The 21,439-nt window shown below is 43.5% G+C and overlaps 2 protein-coding genes across 5 annotated transcripts; one reads left to right on the forward strand and one right to left on the reverse strand.

Moving 5' to 3' along the window:
- Positions 1-498: 498 nt before the first annotated feature.
- On the reverse strand, positions 499-2,838 carry med11 (mediator complex subunit 11). 3 transcript variants are annotated; one of them, XM_034856910.1, is made up of 4 exons: positions 2,604-2,838; positions 1,979-2,109; positions 922-1,074; positions 499-876 (listed from the first exon to the last, which is right to left on the reverse strand). In XM_034856910.1, exons 1-4 carry the CDS (start codon positions 2,671-2,673, stop codon positions 865-867), a joined length of 366 nt encoding a protein of 121 aa, XP_034712801.1. In that variant the 5' UTR covers positions 2,674-2,838; the 3' UTR covers positions 499-864. The 3 variants fall into 3 exon arrangements, with proteins under 3 accessions (XP_034712801.1, XP_034712800.1, XP_034712798.1); XM_034856909.1 differs by having other exon boundaries at positions 919-1,074; XM_034856907.1 differs by having other exon boundaries at positions 500-882.
- pelp1 (proline, glutamate and leucine rich protein 1) lies at positions 2,817-20,250 on the forward strand. Of its 2 annotated transcripts, XM_034856699.1 has the most exons (21): positions 2,817-3,050; positions 3,260-3,324; positions 4,105-4,210; positions 4,919-5,068; positions 5,777-5,848; positions 5,940-5,999; positions 6,229-6,385; positions 8,089-8,221; positions 8,317-8,404; positions 8,606-8,694; positions 8,836-8,949; positions 9,180-9,330; positions 10,970-11,123; positions 11,235-11,290; positions 11,391-11,524; positions 12,495-12,597; positions 13,820-14,326; positions 14,357-15,235; positions 16,156-16,401; positions 17,937-18,239; positions 19,692-20,250. In XM_034856699.1, exons 1-21 carry the CDS (start codon positions 2,910-2,912, stop codon positions 19,782-19,784), a joined length of 3,801 nt encoding a protein of 1,266 aa, XP_034712590.1. In that variant the 5' UTR covers positions 2,817-2,909; the 3' UTR covers positions 19,785-20,250. The 2 variants fall into 2 exon arrangements, with proteins under 2 accessions (XP_034712590.1, XP_034712589.1); XM_034856698.1 differs by having other exon boundaries at positions 13,820-15,235.
- The last annotated feature ends 1,189 nt before the right edge of the window (positions 20,251-21,439 follow it).

Consider the following 21,439-nt stretch of genomic DNA (forward strand, 5'->3'; position numbering starts at 1 on the left):
AGTTTCTTTTCAACATGCTCATATCAAGATATTTGTGCTCAGAACTTAAGACTTTGTCCGTTACACTAAATCATATACGAAAAAAAGGATCCATGAAATGATTTGAACAGAACAACAGTACAGAAAACCAAAAAATACTTTGCTCATCTACAACGTTAGACAGGTGTGTCTGAGGGGGACAAGCGGGTCCAGAAACTCCCACAAACTGTCTAACTTGCAAGAAACAATTTAAAGTTTTTTGGTTCTAGACCAGCCTTTGCCTGAAGATGGTCTAGTACCGAAATGTTGCATACCTTCTGATGTATGAGGGCAGCTTTACATTTCTTCTTAAATTCTGCTTTAAGGTTTATTTGTGTGTGTGTAACCTGATACCAATTTTGGGTATATATCACAATGTTCAGAACAAACTCAGCTTTCTGTAGTGTGATGTCCACATTTGTGTCAGAGCACTGTATAAAGACATAATTGGCTACACTGCTATATGTGACTTCAGTGTTTTGCCCATTATTTCTCATGAAATCATGCCTGAACTCAATTGTGTTGGTGCATGAAATAAGTTCAAAAAAGTCTTGGGTTCCCAAAAGTAGCATAATGTGTGAATAAAATAGTAAATAAATGTCTTGAAGTGCTCATATTATGCTTATTCTGTCATTTATTGTTGTATATCTTTTTTCAATTATGAAGAAAATGAGCATAATACAAGCACTTTAAATCAAGTTTTATAATATCCCTTTTTGAGTAGGAGTGTGTCAAACATTGCGTGGACTTGCCGGTGTGTCTTTTTTTCCCTCCAGGAGGATTGAACTTTTTCTATTTTTTCTTGCAAGTTAGACCGTGTGCAGGAGCAGATCCAGATCTCGGGTCTCATGTCTGCTGTTGCTGTTGCTGCTGCTGCTGTTGTTGCTGTTGTTGTTGTTGCTGCTGCTGCTGCTGCTGCTGCTGCTCCAGCATGACTTCGCAGGTCCGTCCCAGTTCTCCCAGTTTGACTTTGGCGTACTCGGCTCGGTTCAGTGCCATCTGACAGTCCTTCCTGGCTGAGTAAGTGGAGCCTTCGTGAGGTTGACCAGTAGCTACCTGGGGGGACAGAAGCAAAGACAGGTGAATTTCGGCTCTGTTCTGTTCTGATGCACTTTAATCAATTCATTGGATTTGTCACGATAAATATTACGAGGTAAAATTACGGTAAAAAACAAATTCCTCCCCCCAGGTCCTTCAACGTGTTTATGATTAATGGTGAAACCAAATGTGGGCGCCTTTAGAAAAAAAGAGTCACTCGGTTGAATGGCGCCGGCACTGCTGTGATATTCCTAATACTACTTTCTGTAGTATTTAAACAATGCTGCATTTACTATCTATGGGAATCTCACTATGAGATTAAATTTGTTTGTTTTTTAATTTGTTTATTAATCCCCAGTGGGGAAATTACAGTTTACACTCTGTGTACACACTTTGTTAGTAATCACACACAGGCCTGAAATACACACACATGCTAAGGACCTATATATGCACTAATGGAGAGATGTCAGAGTGAGTGGGCTGCCAGCTGAACCAGCGCCCTGAGCGGTTGGGGGGGGGTACGGTGCCTTGCTCAACAGCACCTGGCATTGCCCAGGAGGTGAAGTGGCATCTCTCCAGCCACCAATCCACACTCTACTACTACGTTTTGGTCAATATGGGGAGTTGAACCAGTAACCCTCCTGTTCCCCACCCAACTCCCTACGGACTGAGTAGTACGGGCCTTTTTTCCCTTTCAATTACCAAATAAAAATATATATTTTTTAAGTTGAGAGACAACAGAAAATGACTTGAAAAAAGCCAAACCTACCATTAAAGTAAAACAGAGCACCCCATTTTATGACATAGTCCATTTTTAAGTTACAACTTGTACCACGAAACTGAAACTGGTTTTTGTTGCAGTGGTGTTCAGGGTTCTAATGCACACAAATAGAAACCCGGATCCTACTACTGTGTGTTTGACCTGTGTGAGGTAGCGGATCTGGCCGCTCAGCTCGTTCTCCACCCGGTTGACGGAGCTCTGGAACTGGACCAGCTGTCTGTCCAGGAGGCTGGCGTTGTGCTTGTCTTTGGAGAGTTCAAGAACTATATTACCTGCAGGGGACGCATCCAACAACAACAACAACATATCAGCTTTATAAGCATACATATTATCAATGCCCGTAACGTGTTAGGTTTTTTAGAGGAATAGAGAAGTTTTTGCCAGCTTGAGAGGAAAATCACTAGTGCCAACATGATAAGAGTTCTGAGAAAAAAAGCAATTCAAACAGCTGTTGGAAAAGCGAATACTATTATTTTTAAGCAGTTTTGTTGATTGGGGTTTCATTTACTCAAGCATAATTTACATTTTGTTTATCAAATTGTCAGAAATAACAGGTATACAGAACATATAGTTAGAGTACTTTTACTTGTAGTACGATTTTCCTGATACTACTTACATGCTTTTACTCAAATAACAATTTCATGCAGGACTTTTACTTGTAGCAGAGTATTTTACAGTAGTAAACAGTAGTTCCATCGCTGCCTAAATGCCTATATGCGGGCTTTGTGTTGAAATCGCTGCGCTGTTCGGTGAAATGTGTCCTCACCGGCGCACTGCATGACCGTCGCTATCTCCTTCTCCACATCCTCCAGAGCTCGGAGCCGCTCGTTTGCCATGAGTGGCCAGGAATTCACCGGCCACAACCAGCAGCTCTCCGAAAACAACTCCCACTGTAGTCCACACACAGTGTAGCGCCGACAACTCGGCTGTGCGTACACAGGAGAGGACCTAAAAACCGAAGTATCAACCAGCAGCTGACGAAGAAACTGCACATCAACAAAGAAGTGGCGTTGCTTAATCGACGTCACTTCGTCGCATTCTTGTGACGTTCGGTTGGCAGAGAGGCAAGAACATGGCTACATCGGCTTGGCTGCGTGGCCCGTCTGCTACGCGCTTAACGGAGGGTTTGGTGTCGGTTCTGAAAGAACAGCGTACAGAGTATTTACCCGCTCTGTTGGCTAACTACAGAGAACATGGCGTGTTTCAGACACAGGTAGAGCCTTGTCCGGAGATGCACTATATTTGGCTTGGAAGCTAGTTACCTGTTAGCCTGCTGTGGCTGTGCCGCTGCATCTGCTACACGCTTTGTTGTTTACTGAGCTGACGTCTTCGGAGACAGTAACGTTAGCTTTTGAGGTGTCTCGTGCTTTTTATAATACGTGCCTCCACTGTTAGCTAACACCTGTGTTTAAATCTCTGCAGGGCGCAAGCACCGTCGGGGGTCTCGTGGGCTTCAGCAATGCCAAACTGGGCTCGAGCAAGACCAGGTGAGAAAATGTCTGATATTATTGATTATATTTATTTATAAAGCCCATTGCCAATAACCAACCAGGCACACATTAGTCCAACATCAAGTATATACAGCATGACTACACTATCGATTTAAATAAGTAACAAAAAAAGTGTTTATCAGCTGTCATATTTCAGTCTTTACTTAATGTATGGTCTGAGTGGTCTAAATGGTGGTTATGTCATTGTATCATTTTTTGTTGTTGCGCATTTTAGTGTTATATTTGATATCAGCTTTGCCAATTTCTAATAAAGTTAGTGGATAATAAAAGGCGGAAGTGCATAAACCCTAATCACTCAAATCGAAAAGAGCATGTATGGATTGTTAACGATGTAAAATTCTCACAGGAAGGACTGTTTTTAAGGATATTTTAAACTTTTAAATCATACAAACTTTTGGGAAACTTCCCTGTCAGTGTTAATGACACGTTACTAGTTTCAGCATCAACACCAATACGATGGGATAGAAACACCTTCGACAAGTTGATTGCTTATCCGATATTACAGTAGTTTTAAGTTAATAGGAAGACAAAAACATATAACAATAAACAAAGTAATAATAATGTACATGCTGAAATTGAATTGAAAGTTTCCTGAGGGTAAATTTGTTAATTTCTTCCATCTACCTAATGGGGGTCAGATGACAAAGAGAAGTCTGGATCTACACAGTATACTGGACATTCTTTACATTAACACAACCAAAATATAATAAGTATTAATAAATAATTTAATGTTATTGTGTGTGTGTGTGTGTGTAGGTTTGAGGGGCTCTGCCTGCTCTCCATGCTGGTTAAGGACAGCTCCAGTGATCTGTTCCAGCAACACTGCGTTTCCTGGCTGCGATCCCTGCAGCAGGTCGTACAGGTATGATGCATACACATACGTGCCCGTTCAAAAACAGAGCGGCCTGTCGGCCTCCTCTATAAAACCTGAATTGTGAAAATGTCCACAGCGTTAAGCTGCATTCCTGTTATCTGTGTCGGCCGTCAAACACAGGTCTTTTCATGTTGAATTGGGGTAGTGCGTTGAGGCTCCAGCAAAGCACAGTCTTTTTGTCTCTTCTCTTTCTCCGTGAAGTGAAGCTACCATTAACATAACTGTATAATAAACGATTTCTTGGGGGGGGGCGGAATGCTGCAATCAAACGTGGGTAAATCAATACTTTTGGTCAAAATATAATAGCAGGAGATGCAATGTTAGTAGGCTGTTCTAAAACTAGAATTTGGCAGTGGTCTTACCAGGCAGAGGGCCGTGAATGTCCTTGTGTAGATCATGGATGTGTATTGAAACCTTGTAGATTAGAACCACTTCATAAACTAGTCCCAAGGTATGGATGTGCAGCGAGGCTTCGGATGTCATCAATCACGGCATTTGTCTAAAACGGTATAGGCCGCAATACACGCTTCACGGAAAACTTCCTGGAGTTCTCAACGCGCGCTTTGAGGCCTTGGCACAGAACATAACATCACTAAATAAAGAACGCATCAGGACGTCACACAAATGGATTGTGTTAGTGACACTTCCACCACCGAACAACCCCCTGATCTCCCCCCTACCGGTTTCTTCCTGTAGTCTCAGGCTCCGGTTCAGACCATCCAGCTGGCGGTGAACATCCTGAAGGACTTGCTGCAGTACTCATCCCAGCTCGCAGAACTGGCCAGGGAGGTCGGACTCAACTCCATCCTGGGCATCCTCACATCTCTGCTGGGCCTCAAGACAGAGGTGAGGCGACGCGGCAGGACCATTACAAAACATTGCAAATTGACATTTAATATACAAGAATTCACCTTTTAGACACAACTGACCATCTATGCAACATATTTTGCCCACAATTTATATGTTACAGCCATAAATGCCACCACTGGGGGTGCCAAAGTCAGACATTTAAGCAATTAATGGTTTCTGACAAATCTCTTTGGACACTGGAAGTCTTTACCCTTGTCTGATATTTAATTGACAAAACAATCAAGATATTATTTAAACCAAGTAGTTAAGAGTTAAATGAAGAAGGACCGTGTGTGTGCGTGCGTGTGCGTGTGCGTGTGTGTGTGTGTGTGTGTTTGTTTATACACAGTATATATATATTTTTCTCTCTCACAACTTTATTGCAAAAAACTACGCACACTGCTCCATCTAAACGATAGGAAATTACAATAAGACAAAATTAATATACATAATTCTTAAAAAATGTCAACGTACATACAACAGTGTGTTACTTTTCTGTGTCTATAAGTTCAAATGTATGTATGTATGTATGCATATATATACACTTCAAATTCACATAGGGAGTGAAATTGGGGGTAATATTTGTTGTTGCATTTAAATAAGATTTGCTTGATAAAACCAATTATTTGACAGTAATTCAAGGTTTATATTCTCATGTTGGAATTAAAAAGACATTAACCAGCTTTGTTGCTCATGTGTTGTCAGTGTGAGCTGGCAGCCATGGAAGGGATGACGGCCTGTATGACCTACTACCCCAGAGCCTGTGGATCCCTCAGGGTAAGATGTGCTCAAGGACAGAGGAAACAATTCCCCATGTAGAAACTTTAAGGGAGAGGAAAAAAAATGCTTTTTTTTCTGCTTCTTTCAGGATAAACTGGGAGCCTATTTCCTCTCCAAAATGGACAGTACAAACAAGAAAACGCAAGAGGTTTGTGGTGTATCAGTGTCTTGATAAAGATGTTGCAATTGTTCTCCTCTCTTGTCAGTTTTGTTTCCAAAATTGCATTACCGGAATTGTAACAAAAGTATACGTTGTATTTTGTTTTCAAACTGTACCAGATTTCTATTCAGAATAGTCAAAAGCCAAGTTTTTTTTCCTCCTGCAGGCTTTTTTTAACGTATTTCCATCTAACTGTGCCTGGTTGTCATTCTGTCAGATGGCCTGTCTGTGTTACGGTCACCTGCCCTGTCTGGGGGGCCTGTTGGACCGAGGAGTGGGTGCAGGCAGAGCTGAGGGATGGACCAATCAGATTCACTGCCTGCTGGCCTCAGCCAATGGCCTGCTGGCTCAGATCTACCAGGGTTCAGAATCAGGTACACTTTTTTTGTCAGCGATGGTTTAAGGCTTTTGCCGAGCCAGGGTTCATTTTGTCTTTGAGAACTGGGTTCAGGGATGATCTACTTCTCTATCTCTATATATAGATGCCAACTATTAAATTATTGGCCAACTATTTTGATTATTGATTATTTGGCTTGAGTAAAAAATCTCTGATTCCAGCTTCCTAAATGGGAAATAATGTTGGTGTATTCACTCATCTGACAGTGAACTGAATGTCTCATATGTTTGAGTTCAAAGCATTCAAGGGAAACACTGATAGACATTTTAACGGTAAACCATGGTGTGGAAACTGTGTTCAATTTTTCCCAGCTTCATCCGAGTCTCCTGAAATTGATGATGAAGAAAACAAGTGTATAATTAGTTTCTTTGATTTGTTTACATATCTTTCTTTATGTCTTAACTTTGAATGTTTGGATTTATATAATTTGAACCTTCACTACTGGAAATGTTTCTGACAAATAAGCTGCACTTATTACACTTAAAAGTTGCACTTTTGATAAGGTTTTGCCTATATTTTTGTAATATAATAAACACTGTTACACTTTTTGAAACTATTTCAGCTTGTGTAGGCCTATCGGTGCTTTCTGAACATATTGAACACACTTAAAAATACCGGGATAATACTGAAAACAGTGATAATTGTGGTGACTATAACCGTAAGGTTCAATTTTCATACGGTACATCTTTAGTTGGAGCCCTAGACCTTCTTAACGTGGCTATATTTTATATTCTCTCCTCTGCTTCATCAGGGATGAATATTATTGCATCGGCATTGTTACTCCAGTTGGCCAACTTTATTAATCAGGAAGTCCTTCTCCTTACTCCGCAGATAGACACAAAAATCCAGCACTATTAGTTCCTCTACTTCGGTGATAATGGAGCACATCCCATCTTTATCACGTTTTTTTCCAGAGCCGAGGTAGACTGGTTAATTTTAAACTGACTTTTATCAATCTGAAATGAAGACAGATTCAGCAACTGCATGGCCTATTTCTCGCTTAAAATGTTTTCAGAAACACGTTTTGGTGAATTTTCGTAAAATACAAGATTGTAGTCCAAACGAGCCGCTATTATGGTCGGCTTTGAAATCTGGGAGAAGCCAGATACACGTGACGCGGTCGTCATTTAAGGTTTTCATTTTTCGGGCAACAATACAGACTAGCGCCGCCTGCTGTCTGGGCACGTCAAGTTTAATCTCTTGTTGTATCAACCGGTTCCCTTCCTCTTCACGTCGGGCCTCTGCCGCCATGTTGCACTTGTCATTGAGTTCACCTTTGTCGTTCTCCGAGAGGAGACATGTTCAATGTTTGAGTTTTGAGGCTCGTCTTGACATATTGCAACCTCTAAATGAGGTTGAGGGTATAGTAGGTGCTTTTTAATTTAAGTTCAAAGCAAGTGTTTCTCGAAAGCCTACAGATGACACGCCTACATGTATAATTGTTTTTTTTGGTTTTATTCCTCTCTTAAAGCAGTCTATTGCCTAAGCACTGTGAAACCGTATTTAACCTTCTCTGTTAAGATCAAGCTGTACCACCGCTGCCTACAGTGTTATCAAATGGTTTCGAGCTCCTTAAAGCAGACTGGGACACTGCTATAACACTTCATGGCACTGAGTTTTACATGTGTATCATACTCCGATGATGCTATTTAATTTTTTTTTTGCTATTTCCTGGGACAGATGGAACGGTGCAATATGAAGGTTCGGGGGTGGAGCTGGCCTTTCCTCATCTCGACCAATCGGATCCCCTGCTGCTGCTGCAGCTCCAGCACAGATACACAGCTGTCTGCCTGGCACTCAAACACACACTCAGGTACAACACACACACAACTTTAACGAAACCTTTATTTTTCCAGTTTCAGGTTAGTTTGGTGTTTATTCATACTGGCTCTTATCTTTGTCCCTTAGGGTGGATCCTGCCTCAGCTGTCCGTCTTCCTGTCAGACCCATACTCAACCTGGTGTGCAGAGTCCTCGCTGTTAGCTCCAAGAGCATAGTGAGCGCGCACACACACACACACACACACACACAAACTTTTGAGTTTTTTTTAGATACTGGTACTAGATTGATACTTTAAAAATGCAGCTACTGGCCGATGTTGAGGAGGCAAGACACTTTGATTTGTTAATACTGTATCACCACCTGACATTTATGAAAACACATGCTAATAAACTCTGTGTTTTTGTGTGTGTGTCAGAATTTAACAGGCGATGGAAGTGTGAGATTGCTGGTCTTGCCCATCATTCACACCCACACACTGGAGGTCTTATCGGCACTTATCACAGCGTGAGTACTGTCGTGCATACACACACACTCACAATTTGTTTTTGAATTCATACACCTGTACATCACATGCAGTAGCTGAATAATTTTGAAGATACCAGATACTACATAAGATAACTGTTCAGTGTGTGTTGTGTGTTGCAGTGTACGTAGCGGCATGGTTCAGTACGCTGCTGTGCTACAGAGGCTGTTTTCTCAAACCCTTTCTGCGTGGGCACCGCCACCCGAAGCCAGTCTGGGACAGCAGAGAGCCTACAGGTAACTTGCTGTGGGTGATAGGAACTGGTTTCTTGAAGGGGCTGGGGCATGGAAGAAGGCTGAAGTTATCCCAGTTTATTACTATTAAGACAAATGGTCTCATTAGAAACAACCATGGACTTAGAAGGGGGGGTTTATACGGCAGCGGTGCTGTGGATCATGTGGTAATGTCAGATTTTGACTCTGGCAGCCGAAGCCTTCATCTTGTGTGTCTCTGCTTCATCCCACAGCTCTGTGCGAGTATCTGTGTACAGAACTTTAGAGCTGTGGATCCAGGTGGCTGGAGCCTCGGCAAGCATCCTCCAGGGAAGCCCTGGCCACTCAGAACTCCTGTTTAGTCACCTGCTTGGTGACATCACACCAGGGGCGGAGTCTGTCAAGGTTAGTTGCATGTAGTAAGTTTGAATGTATTCAAGCACCATGTATTCTACAGTAAAAAATGCTTGACTACCTTTTTTTCACCATCCTCCCAGAACCGCCTGGAAATGAATGCGTACTGTCTAAAATTTAACACGTTTTCCTACAGTATCATTAGTTAGAATAATTGGAAGTGATCTTCAGCGTGGATAAGAATACAAAGCATGATCAACCATCAACCTTCTTTTTCTAATTCATCTGAAAAGATTAGACTAGCGGTGAATCAGCAACACTTTAACAAAGTCAGCTCACTGACTGTAAATTCAAACGTTGGCTGCTGACGCTAGTGTTTACTGTAACGTTTCCGTTAACACGTAACACTTGAAAGTTGGCTAACTGGTAACAATGACGTTAACTAGCTAGCTTACCGACTTGAGTTGAATTCCCTTTACAGCTGCCGCTGTCGTGGGGTCAGCGACTGGCTCTTCTCTGCGTTTTCCCAGTGTTTGCTTTCTTGATGTAACGTCAAAGAAATTGCAGCAGTGTCCCACCACGGGATACCATTGCCATTGTACATCACTGTGACAGTCAATGCTGGCGGGATGTCCCAATCCAGGTATCAGATCAAGCTCATTTTGATTAATGATCAGCATCCACCCCGTTTACCTTACTTCGATCATTAACATCAGCTTATGGCGATCGATGCCTTTAATGACCCACGTCTTGTGCCACAGAAGCACTGCCAGACAGCCTTGATGCCGGCACATTCAAATCCACATGGCTTGTGGCCACTCACCAGTGTCTGTCCACAGAGTGTCTCTTAGCTTGCCAACCTTTGGCCACCAGTAAAGAAAGTCTGTCTTTCTTAGTCGTCGTTTTTTACAGGAGCGAATTCCTCAAATTCGCCCCACTTCTTCCGTGATTCCACCAGGAAACCACACTTTCAGGCTGGTATTCCCTGGAGCCAGCATCGGCAACACGATAAGAAAATCAAAGCATGACTTCTAACCGCAAGAGGTGTCACTAAGTCACTAAGTTTGTTTTCCAGCGGGGAACTTGAAACTGTTTAATTTTTGGGTTGGGACTTTGCTGGGATCCTAAAGAGAACTGTTTTGGTGTTGAAAAAACAGACTCACTTGCTGCACTTAAAATGTATTAAACTTAAGTTACTTAATTTGTTTACTGGTTATTTTGTTACCATAAAATATGCCAGCATGCAGTTCTATTATCTAAGCTAATACATGTGTCGGATCGGGACTCTGTATCGGCAGATATTCAATTATAAAAAAAATCGGTTAAAGAAGCTGATCATTGGCACCCGGGTAGCGCAGTTGGTAGAGCGGGTGCCCATATGTAGAAGGTTACTCCTCAACACAGCGGCCGCAGGTTCAACTCTGACCTGACCTAAAAATGACCCAAAAACTATCTTGAAAAAGGATTGGACCATCACAAATTTCCATCATTGTAAGTTAGAAGGACTTTTTCCTTAACTATCATCCCAAAATTAAATTTTCTTCCTCCCAAATCCTTTTTTTTTTTCTGCCAATAGATAATAAGTGAACCAATAGTTTGCAGGACTGGCACTGTTTAATGTCAGTGCAGCAGAGTGGAAGTGTTGTCTTCAGCTCTCCTTCTGTCCCCCTGTGTTGTCCTGTCCCACCAGCTCCGGGTGGGTCTGTCAGCAGATGCGGTTCCTGGAGGGAAGCCGGGCCCGCGGAGGACAAAACAGTTGGTTATAGTGGACACAGTCGGACCCTCACTTCAGAGAAAAGGAGACCTTCTGGCCAACCAGGATACTTGTCTTTCAGCCCTCAGAGGTGAGATGCTGCCTCAGTTTTAATGCATCCTATGATAGAACTGTGACCTTTATTGATCTGCTTGTCTTGTGCAAATCTGGTGCAATCACACTGATTTTCCTTTCCGCACAGCACTGAGGCAAATCATCCTGGCCAGCGGCACCCTGCTGAAAGATGACATACACAAGGTAAACGTCAACGCCTCCCTCTATTGCAGAGTGGACATCTAATTCTCTTTGTCAGTGGCAAACAGTCAGTCTGTGATTTTCCGGTCTCTTTTCCTCACAGCGTCTCCACGACGTGGTGCTGCCGCTGTGTGTGCGTCTCCAGCAACAACAGTCCAGCAGCAGCACTTCCTGTGAGTCTGCAGGGGGCGTCAGTGGGCAGTACAGCAGCGCCCTCGCCCGACAGGAGTTGTACAGGTACTACCTTCATTTACACAAAGAAAGATTTACAAGTACAGTGTTTTTGGTTGCTGCTTTTAATTTAACGCATTTTGTGTGTCAACGAGTTATATAACCGTTTTTTACACTGTGATGTTAATCTGCTGACTATGATTTGGATTGAATAGCCAGTCAAGAACATTCCACTTTTTGGTTACAAAAACCAAATGTTACTTTCCCAAAACCCAGTTCAGAACAAAGATTCGCAAGAAGACGAAACTTTGTAGTGATCTGAACCGACTTGTCTCAGCTCAAATCAAACCAGCTGTGACTCAGCTGGTCGAGTCTCAGGGGCTGGTTATAAGTAAGGGACGTCCCCTGTTCCAACAGCCAATAGAGAAGTCAACTTGTAAAGTCAGCTACAAACTGTAGAAATAAAATTATCCGTAATCCATTTTATTTCTTTGTTAAAACGGTCAAAATGGCTGAGTTTGAGACGAAGGCCCAACGAGCATGGCGTGTGGTTGAGTGACGGAAGAGAGAGAGCTTTGTTGCCAAAACAGTGAATCCTGAATCTTGTTTTGGTCGTTTCATCACTAGAAATTCAACTGAAGCAAGCATCTTGCTATCAAATCATATTTAAACGCAACAAATGATATGTCCAGCCACAAAAAGAATAAAAATTGGAAGTTTGAACAGAGTAACAGAGAGTCGTTGCTATGGAGATGATGTACCGTCTGGTCGCATTGGTGTGAACTGGCAAGTTTTAGAATGTTGCAGACCAGCACGTTGCAAGTTATAACTTGTCAGACAGAGTGCCAGAATTCAACCTTTGCCTTCACATGTATTTATTTTACTGCACAACTGTCTGCCAAAGCTCCTGGTTTACAATAGATCATGTTTGACCTTACTTGTATGTTCTAGCAAAGATGAGAAAAATGCATTTTCTTGGCCGTCGTGCAGTGCATATCAGGCTAATATCAGTGTTTTTATTTTTGTGGATTTTCAGGTTATTGCTGGCTCTGATCCTGGTCCCCTCCCCCTGTTGGCCTCCCCCTCTGACCTGCGCCGTGTCCATCCTCAGCAACGGACGCAACGACCACAACCTTAAGGTGCTGTATCTGCTCTGAGGGAGGGACACACTGCTCTGTGGTACAGGCGTGTTGGCCCTGTTTTTCTTTTATACGTGCAAACTCGCCGCCTTTTGGTGATAAATGTTGTTTATGGTGTCAACCACACTTTTCACAATGAATCATGTTGATCTAAAGAGATTAAAGCTACAGTGTGTAGTTTCTGTCTCCCCCATGAGGAATTCTAAGAAATGACATCAACTGTTTCAGCGTCCACGTGATACAAGCCTTTGGTGATCGGGCACTGACCTCGTCCACACTGTTATTAGTAACCAAGGAGGACACAGAGGATTAACAAAACATGATGGACTCTTCAGAAGAAGTCATTATTACGGATCGACCAATTCTGGGTTTTCCAGGCTGATACCAATAACGTTTATTAGTAATTAATGAAACCGATAACTGATACCTGGAACCGATATGCATTTACAGTGAAAATGAAAATCTGTAAGTTAAAAATTAAGATCATAATACCCAGTAACAGTCAGATTGGAAGGTGAAGGTATACTCACGCTCGTATATGCTCAACGCATTGTTCGTTGCAGTACTCTCCTAATCATCAGAGGGCGTACAGAGAAAATAATCTGTGAATGAGCAAGAAGTAGTAGAGAAGAATAAACGGAACAATAGGCACAAAATAGAGAGAGACAGGAAACAGGGAGAGAAAGGGGTAAAGCTGTAACTAACTGTTGAAATGAAACAAGTTGAGTTTAGATCCCCCGCACAGCACTGAAATAAAAAGACATTAGGTCATTTTTATAGCTGGTTTGCCTCTTACTACTTATTATTACTTATTACTTACCAACAAAATTGTGTCACCGTGACACACACAAACATCCAGCAAACTTCATGGATATCAATGAGATAACAAAGCAGCATCACTGATCTGTTTTACAGTACATTCTGTAATCTAGCTCAGCAAAAACACAGAATCCATCAGCACGTTAGCGTGTCGTTCACTGTTTTGTAATTCTTCACTTCACCTGTTCACCTGACTTTACCAGTTCAGATAACCCACTCGGCTGTCCTGCTGTTATTACTGACATGTTAACCAACCACAGACACTTTTTACACAGACTCGTTTATGGACCCACAGTGGCACAAACACTGGAAAGGATGTTTGGCATTACATGCTGAATTAAATTAGATTTTGCTGTCAGTAATTTCAGTTTTTAATGACACTCTGTGCTCTCTCCCCTCTCAGGTCTCTACATTCTGTACTGAGGCTCTGACCATCTGTAACTCCCTCCTCCACCCCCGCCTTCCCTCCATCGCCCTCCCGTTACCACCCCTCACTTTGAAGCCAACCCCCGCCGCTTCAATCCTCCCGTCCTCCCAGGGAATTACCCCTGGACTCACTTTGCCGACGCTCCTGGGAGGCCCTGCCCCTGGTCCGCCCTTCCCCAACCGCCACACCCTCGGCCTTGGTTCCTCTTCCCTGCTGGGCTCCCTGGAGAACCACCTCTCCCTGGTCCCAGGGCTGTCGGGCCAGGCGCCCGGCGACATGATCCTGTCCCCGCACGGGCATCACCAGCCGGATCCTGCCGGGCTGGGCCCTCCGGAGGGGCAGAGGCCTGTGTTTGTCCGCTACGACCGCGAGGAGGCGGACGACGTGGAGATCTCACTGGCCAGTGACTCGGACGACAGCGTGGTCATTGTTCCACCAGGTATGCTCAACATGGACAGCCAGCAAGACGAGACGGCGGCGGCGGCAGTGGCGGCAGCAGCGGCGGCTGTGGCTGCAGCCAACTCTCACAACATGGCCTCCGCAGGACCAGGCACGCTGCCGGGAGGGGAGTCTGTCGCCATGGTCCCCACCACCACCACAACAGGAACCACGATTGACCGGCTCTCGCTCGCCAATGACCTTGCCACTTCCTCCCCTCTGCTCACCACCTCCACCGCCCCAATCAACTCATTCCCTGCCCCCGGCTCCTCAGTCGTCTCCATGGTTCCGCCCCTCAACTCCAGCACGCTCGCCGCCCCGCCCGGTTCCCTTGGCGACTCGTTGCCAGGCCGACCACAGCTCCAGCAGATGCTGATGCAAGCGTCCACGCCAAGCCAGCCCGGTGCCATGGCACTCCCGCTCCAGATGCACCAGCTGCAGAATCAGCTGAGCCAGCAAGGACGCCACCTCCACTCGCATCAGCCACCGCCACCGTCCGCCAGCAACGAGGACTCGGCCGTCATCAACATAAACAGCACTGACGAGGAGGAGGAAGAAGAGGAGGACGATATGGAGGACGACATGGAGGACGCCGAAGAGCTGGACGAGGATGACGAGGGCATGGACGAGGACGACGAGGAGGAGGATGTGAGCGACTTTGCCGACGAAGAAGAGCTGTACGAAGGGGAGGAGTATGGCGAATATGACGAAGAGGAGGGGGAAGAGCTGGGGGAAGAAGAAGAGGAAGAAGAGGAGGACGGGGACATCCCTCCACTGGAAGAAGCGGAGGACAAGGCCGGGGAGGTGGGGACTGACGGGGTAAAGGTGCTCCGAACGGCAGTGGATGACGGTGGGATGGCCGGGTTCAGCATGGAGGGAGAGGCGGAAGGAGGGATCGAGGAGATCCAGAACAGCCGCTCGCTCTTTGGGGACGACAGGATTAAGGTGCAGAAGGTGTGTAGTAGGAATTTATCCCAAAAGAAATTGTTCTCTTAAAAAAAGAGTCTTAAAGAGACCAATCCCAACATGCGTACGAGAAAAGACCTCTAGTGTTCTTCCCTGTCTCTTCAGAGTAACCGTAACCCATTAGCTTCAAGTCACCAAAAGGGACACCGTCCTGTCTGGCGCTGTCGTCACGACGGATTGATTGAGTCACGCAATTCACAACGTACATTTCCTGAGCTCTTTTCCTGAAATCACAAAGTGGAAATTCTTTATTAGGGATAACCCTTTGAGATGGAGCATTTAGTTGTCAAGGAAGTCCTTAGCGACAGAAATAAACAATCACGACTATAAACAAAACAGCCACAAAGAAAGGAAAAAAATGTAGGATCAGTCAATCATGTGCTAGTACTAGGCAGATCAAGAATTACATTGGATAGAAGTAATAATCTTGAAAGTGGTTAGCATGTTGTTGTATAGGTGTTATGGATAGCTACAGTTGGTTCTTTAATAAGAAGACAGGGTATTTTTAAAGGCTTGGAGAGATTAAATGGATAGAATGATTATGAGGTTATTCCAATCTGTAATCATTGAGGCTTTCTTAGCTGTAGAGGTAGATATGGCAGGAACAGAAAAACAAACCTGTGCCGAGTGGTTCAAATCATAGTTAGAGAAAAAGTTTACAATGACCTGTTTTTCATAAATAGGGTATATGAAATGTATACATTTATTAATAAACTGGTGTTACACCCCCCGGTGTTATCTCATACCATTTGTCAGGACATCATGTGATCCTGTTAGATTTGGTCTCTCGGTTGAATGTTACATACATACTGTATGTTAATACATATCTAACAAACCGTACGCCGCTTCATCGAGTTAAAAACATGAAATAATCTTAAAACTAGAGTCAAAATGTTCCTTTCCTACAGGTGGAGAGCATCGGAGTCCTGGAGGAGGCGCGGGAGGGGGAGGAGGATGAAAGCGAAAGGATGGATGACCCCACGATGCCACAGATCCTGTGCGTCACCGGAGGAGCACTGGAGGAGAGGGAGGAGAGGGAGGAGACGGAGGAGGAAGCAGCGGGAGGAGAGGGAGAAGGGTCGTGGGAGCAAGGAGCCAATGAGATTGAGCTGGCTGCCACCTCAGAAGAGTGCACAGCCAATCCGAATCAACAGGTTGGTACCATAGCTGTTACATCTCCCCTTTTAACACATGCATCCATGTCAAAAGACTTGAGGCGCTGTAAGAACACATTGTTCCATCATTTCTGAAAATGAATAATATATATGCACAAGTCCATCGCCGACTATAATCAGACTGAAAATCATCCATTTCTTCTGAATTCTGAAGAATATCCTAAATTAAGCACAGAATATACAGTGACACAATAGTCACACATGTTGTACTTTGAAATAGCTACATTGCAACAACATGAGGTGCTGTAAACAGGGAAGTAGAGCTGTGTTTCCAGCTAACAGCGAACTTCACTTATTTCCACACACACATTGCACATATATATATACACACACACACACACACACACACACACACACACACACACACACATCATTAGCTAAATTTAGTTGAAGATTCACTTAGCAAGTCTGTAGATCTGTTACAACTAGTTTGACAGGTAAGGGGAAGGAAAGAAAGAGAACGGAACAAAGGGAAACAATGGAGGCCGGCGATGGATAAAAGGCAAGGCACATTTCAGCAACAGGGCAATTCAAATAGCTTTACACAAAATCAGTTTAAAAAACAGTTAAAAAACAAAAACAGATAAAACACAAGAATAAACAGTTAAAAATAAAAATAGAAACAAATATAACACAAGAATAAAAGTCACAGTGCCGTACAAGAAATTGAACATTTAAGAAGAACCATTTCAAGAAAGGCAACATCAAAAAGAAAGGTCTTCAGCCTTGATTTAAAAGAACCGAGAGTAGCAGCGGATCTGCAGTTTTCTGGAAGTTTGTTCCAGATATGAGGAGCATAGAAACTGAACGCTGCTTCCACCTGTTTGGTTCTGACTCTGGGGACAGAAAGCAGACCTGTCCCAGAGGACCTGAGAGGTCTGGGGGGGTCACAGTGTAGTACCAGATCAGAAATGTATTTTGGCCCTAAATCGTTTGGAGATTTATAAACTAGCAAAAGCACTTTGAAATCAATTATTTGAGGCACAGGAAGCCTGTGTAAAGACTTCAGAACTGGAGTGATGTGATCCAGTCTCTTGGTCTTAGTGAGGACTCGAGCAGCAGCGTTCTGAATCAGCTGCAGCTGAGTGATTTTTTTTTTTTCTCTTTTCTTTTTTTTCTTTTTTTTTTTAGGGAGACCTTTAAAGACACTTTTACAGTAGTCAAGTCTACTGAAGATGAAAGGGCCAAAAGCCTATCAGAATAATCACTGACACCAGCCCAGATGTCTGTTTTCCCAATGACAGAGGTGGTTTGCTCTGAGACGCAGAGAATTGTGACTATAGTGCATCCTAGAATAAGTCTGAGTGTTATTTAGAACTCTCAAGATAATAGATAATATAAAGTTTAATACATTTCAGCATCTGGTTGCATAACCAGATGCTGAGTGTTTCTATCCCCTCCTTTTGTTTCTGTGTTTTTATTCCACTAATGTTAGATATATCAAGCTGGATTTGTTAGTGTTGTCACAAGGAAACTTGACCTCTCCACCTAAAGCTGACTCTTCAATTCATCAGGAGTTAGGAGCCGAACCTGTACAGGAAGCTGGTGTGAGTGATATCCAACCATCCAGTCAGCAGGAGGAGCAACTAGCAGCTGTTCAGGACGGAGATGCCCCAGCAACAGCAGACCCCGAAACCTTGTCAGGCCCGACAGAGCACGAGGAGACAGACGCTGCGCAGAGAGAGGAGATGAAAGCCGAGCAGCAGGAGACCGAAGTAGTGGAAGAGGATGGGAGTGATGGAGAGGAGGGGAAAGGAGTGAAGAGGAAGAGAGAGGAGCCACAGGAAGAGGCGGGCCAAAGCACAGAGAAGAAAAAGGTAAAAATTCCTGGCTAATTTGGGGTTCATGTTGACTTTACAGCATGGAGGAAAAAATTGTGAAAAGGTCCCAACAGGATGTTGGATCGGCCTGCCAGACGTGCAGCGTTGTTGCGATTGGGGAGGTAACGCCCGTCTAAATGTTCCGACTTGAATGTACAGGGACACGATTAGATAAAAAATATAAAAATAGAGGCTACCCCAACTGGTTCATCTGTAAACAAAACTCAAACTATCAGAATAATATAAAAATGACATACCACATATACAGTACATTATACACATAGTTGCTTTAAAGTGTCATTGTGGAAATATTTCCCAAAATCCACCTGTCAGATTTACCCTTCATCATCCGTCAGTGCACAGCAGTACAATCTTACCCCGGTTAGTAAATAAACGAGTTTTGCCAGTTCTCTCTGTATACGTGGTTGGGGAGGAATGACAGGAGTAACTCCACGTCCGGTGCAGTAGGTTGGGATCTTTCATCATACAGCACAAATAACACCCTTCAAATAGGCTATAATAAATTCAGTGTTTCTCCAGATGATATTACACAGTTATCCTGTTTCCACTACAGCTACACAAATATTCCTCCTTAAAATGGTTTAAATGTAAAACATACTCCAAACATATTACCCACTGTGGTACAACACACACACACACACACACACAATGGAGAAGAGAGAAATGTTGCAACGTTGCCTGATGGTAGCTTGTGTGCGATGCTTCCAATGTTTCTCACTCCCCTTTCGTCTTCATGTCTCTCCTTGGTCCGTCCAACGGTCCCACAAAAACCCTTCCCTGACTCATTCACTTCCTCACAACCACTCACCACAGACAACCTTGACTGCTAACAAAACTGACCAATCAGTATAATACACTTCAAAATAAAGGCACAGTATGTGTCAATATTATTCAGTTTACCCCACTGTTAAAGGAGAACTCCAGTCAATTTCGACACGTAACTCTGTTGTTTGGAAATTTGGAAGGAAACCAATCGGTGCAGCCTACACCGAGTTATCCTGCTGCTAGAGTTAGCAGCCAACAGGCTTAAACAGGGCAAGTTAAAATGTGTTTTTTTAGCCTCTAAACATGTTTAAAATGTCATTACATGTGCCTACCCGTGTGCAGTGATTCCTTCTGAGGAACACAGTGAACCTGACAGCTGTAAATGTGACGGAAACATCCTTAGTAACGACTATGTAGAAACAGGCTGTAACCTTACACCACAGTGGAGCCAGCAGAGCTTCAAGAGTTCAAGAGATATCTTGCATGTGCATAGGTAACTAAGCAACAGTGGCCTCTTTAACGTTTGACCTGCTGCAGCCGGCCTCTCCACTCTCCTGGCTCCACTGTGGTTTACATGAGTGTCTCTAATGATCCCAGATCAGGACTCAACAATTGTCTCTCTGTCTGTCTGTCTGTCTGTCTGACTGTGTGTCCGTCCCTCAGCTGGACGATGAAGCCATGGCCTCCATGTTGGCTGATTTTGTCGCCTGTCCGCCCGATGATGAAGATGGCGCCTCTGGATCCAACCGCTCTTAAATCTTTGCCTGAACCGATAACCGTTAACCATGGATGCAGCAGATACTGAATCATTAGTGACATTTTCCAGATTAAGTTACCTCATACAACAACTCCCTTATCATGACACCTTCCAGTCATTCTTCAGTGTTCAGATCATCAGGTAGAATGGGGCTTCCAGTTTTCTTTTTTTAACAATGTTGCCCACTTAAAACTTCATATTTAATGTACCATCCTTCAGCTTGTTTTAAGGCAAAAACTCATTTTATACCAGCTGAAAGAGCAGTCCATAGTCTACAGTCCCAAGTACAGCTGCCCAGCAGGGAGGTGAAATATAATCCTCATGATGCTAGCCTTTGTTCTTATAGTATCCTACAGTTAGTGTACGGAGGGGCTTTCTTGGATTTATGTTTTGTGCTCTGTTTTGTCATCACACTCATATGCTTTGTTATAAAAAAGTAAGAAAAAATAAAACCAGTTACATACACTACTTTTTCACCGCTCAGATTTAATCACAACAATAGTTGTCTTTTTTCTCTCCACGTTTGCAGGTGCAGTGGCATTTAAGGGTGAGGATTTTGTGTTTGGGTTGTCCGTCCGTCTGTCGATTCTTGAGAACGCCTTGAAAAAATTTCTTCTTTTATGGCAGAAAAATTCAAAGATGAGAAGAGTAGATTTTTTTGGTCAACCTCATTGGGTCATCACACTTTTTTTGGCCCAGACTCAGTAATTACTACACTAATTATTACAACATTTCACAAAAATGTCCTAATAGTTTGACTGCCCATTACGCTGTGATGGAGGCGAACACAGGGAATGTTGAAGAAAACGCAGCAGCCTGCAGCAAAAAGTTGGAACAGAAAGAAACAAAAACTTTTTAAGCCCAGTTTAGAAAAAAGATTTGCAACAATAGAAGTTGAAACTGCTTGCAACGCGCCGGTCTGCAAAATCTTCAAAGCTGCCAGTTTAGACCAATGTGACAGTGACGTGATGGTTCATCATCTCCATCGCAACGACTCTCTGTACTTCCAACTTTCAGGATTTCTGTGTAGCTGGATACATCCTTTGTTCTAAATATGAATCTGGATAACGTTAGTGATGGTGAGATGTTTGTTACAGTACATTTGTATTTCTAGTGTTCTTTGGCCAAAAAGCATTTTATTTCTCTGATTCACTGCTTTGTTCTAACTCCGCTTCAATCTCTAGCTCGCTCGACCATACACAATGCCCGCTGAGCCTCCATCTAAAACTCAGCCATTTAAACCACTTGACCGTTTTCAACATAGGAATAACATGGATTATTTTATTTCTAAAGTCTGTAGCTGACTTTACAAGCTGACTACTCTATTGGCTGTTGAAACAGGGGACGTGCCTTTCGTTCTAAACCAGCGTTTGGAGACGGCCTGCTGAGTCGCTGGCTCCACTAGCTTGACCATCAGCTTTAGTCAAGCTGACATGGGCTGGTTCAGAGCTTTTCCCAGCAATGTTCTGAAATGGTTTTGTCTTGTGAAGCTTTGGTCTAAACTGGGCTTTAGAGAACGCAACCAGGTGTCTCGCTGCAGTGTCCGATCACGTAACCTAGTGGTGATCAGGCAAAATGGAGACTGCTTCTTTGAACTCTATACTTGGCTACATACTGACATATTACTCTTTGCTCTTATTTTAAAAAAAAACTA

This window comes from Etheostoma cragini, chromosome 19 (genome assembly GCF_013103735.1).
Source record: "Etheostoma cragini isolate CJK2018 chromosome 19, CSU_Ecrag_1.0, whole genome shotgun sequence".
NCBI lineage: Eukaryota > Metazoa > Chordata > Actinopteri > Perciformes > Percidae > Etheostoma > Etheostoma cragini.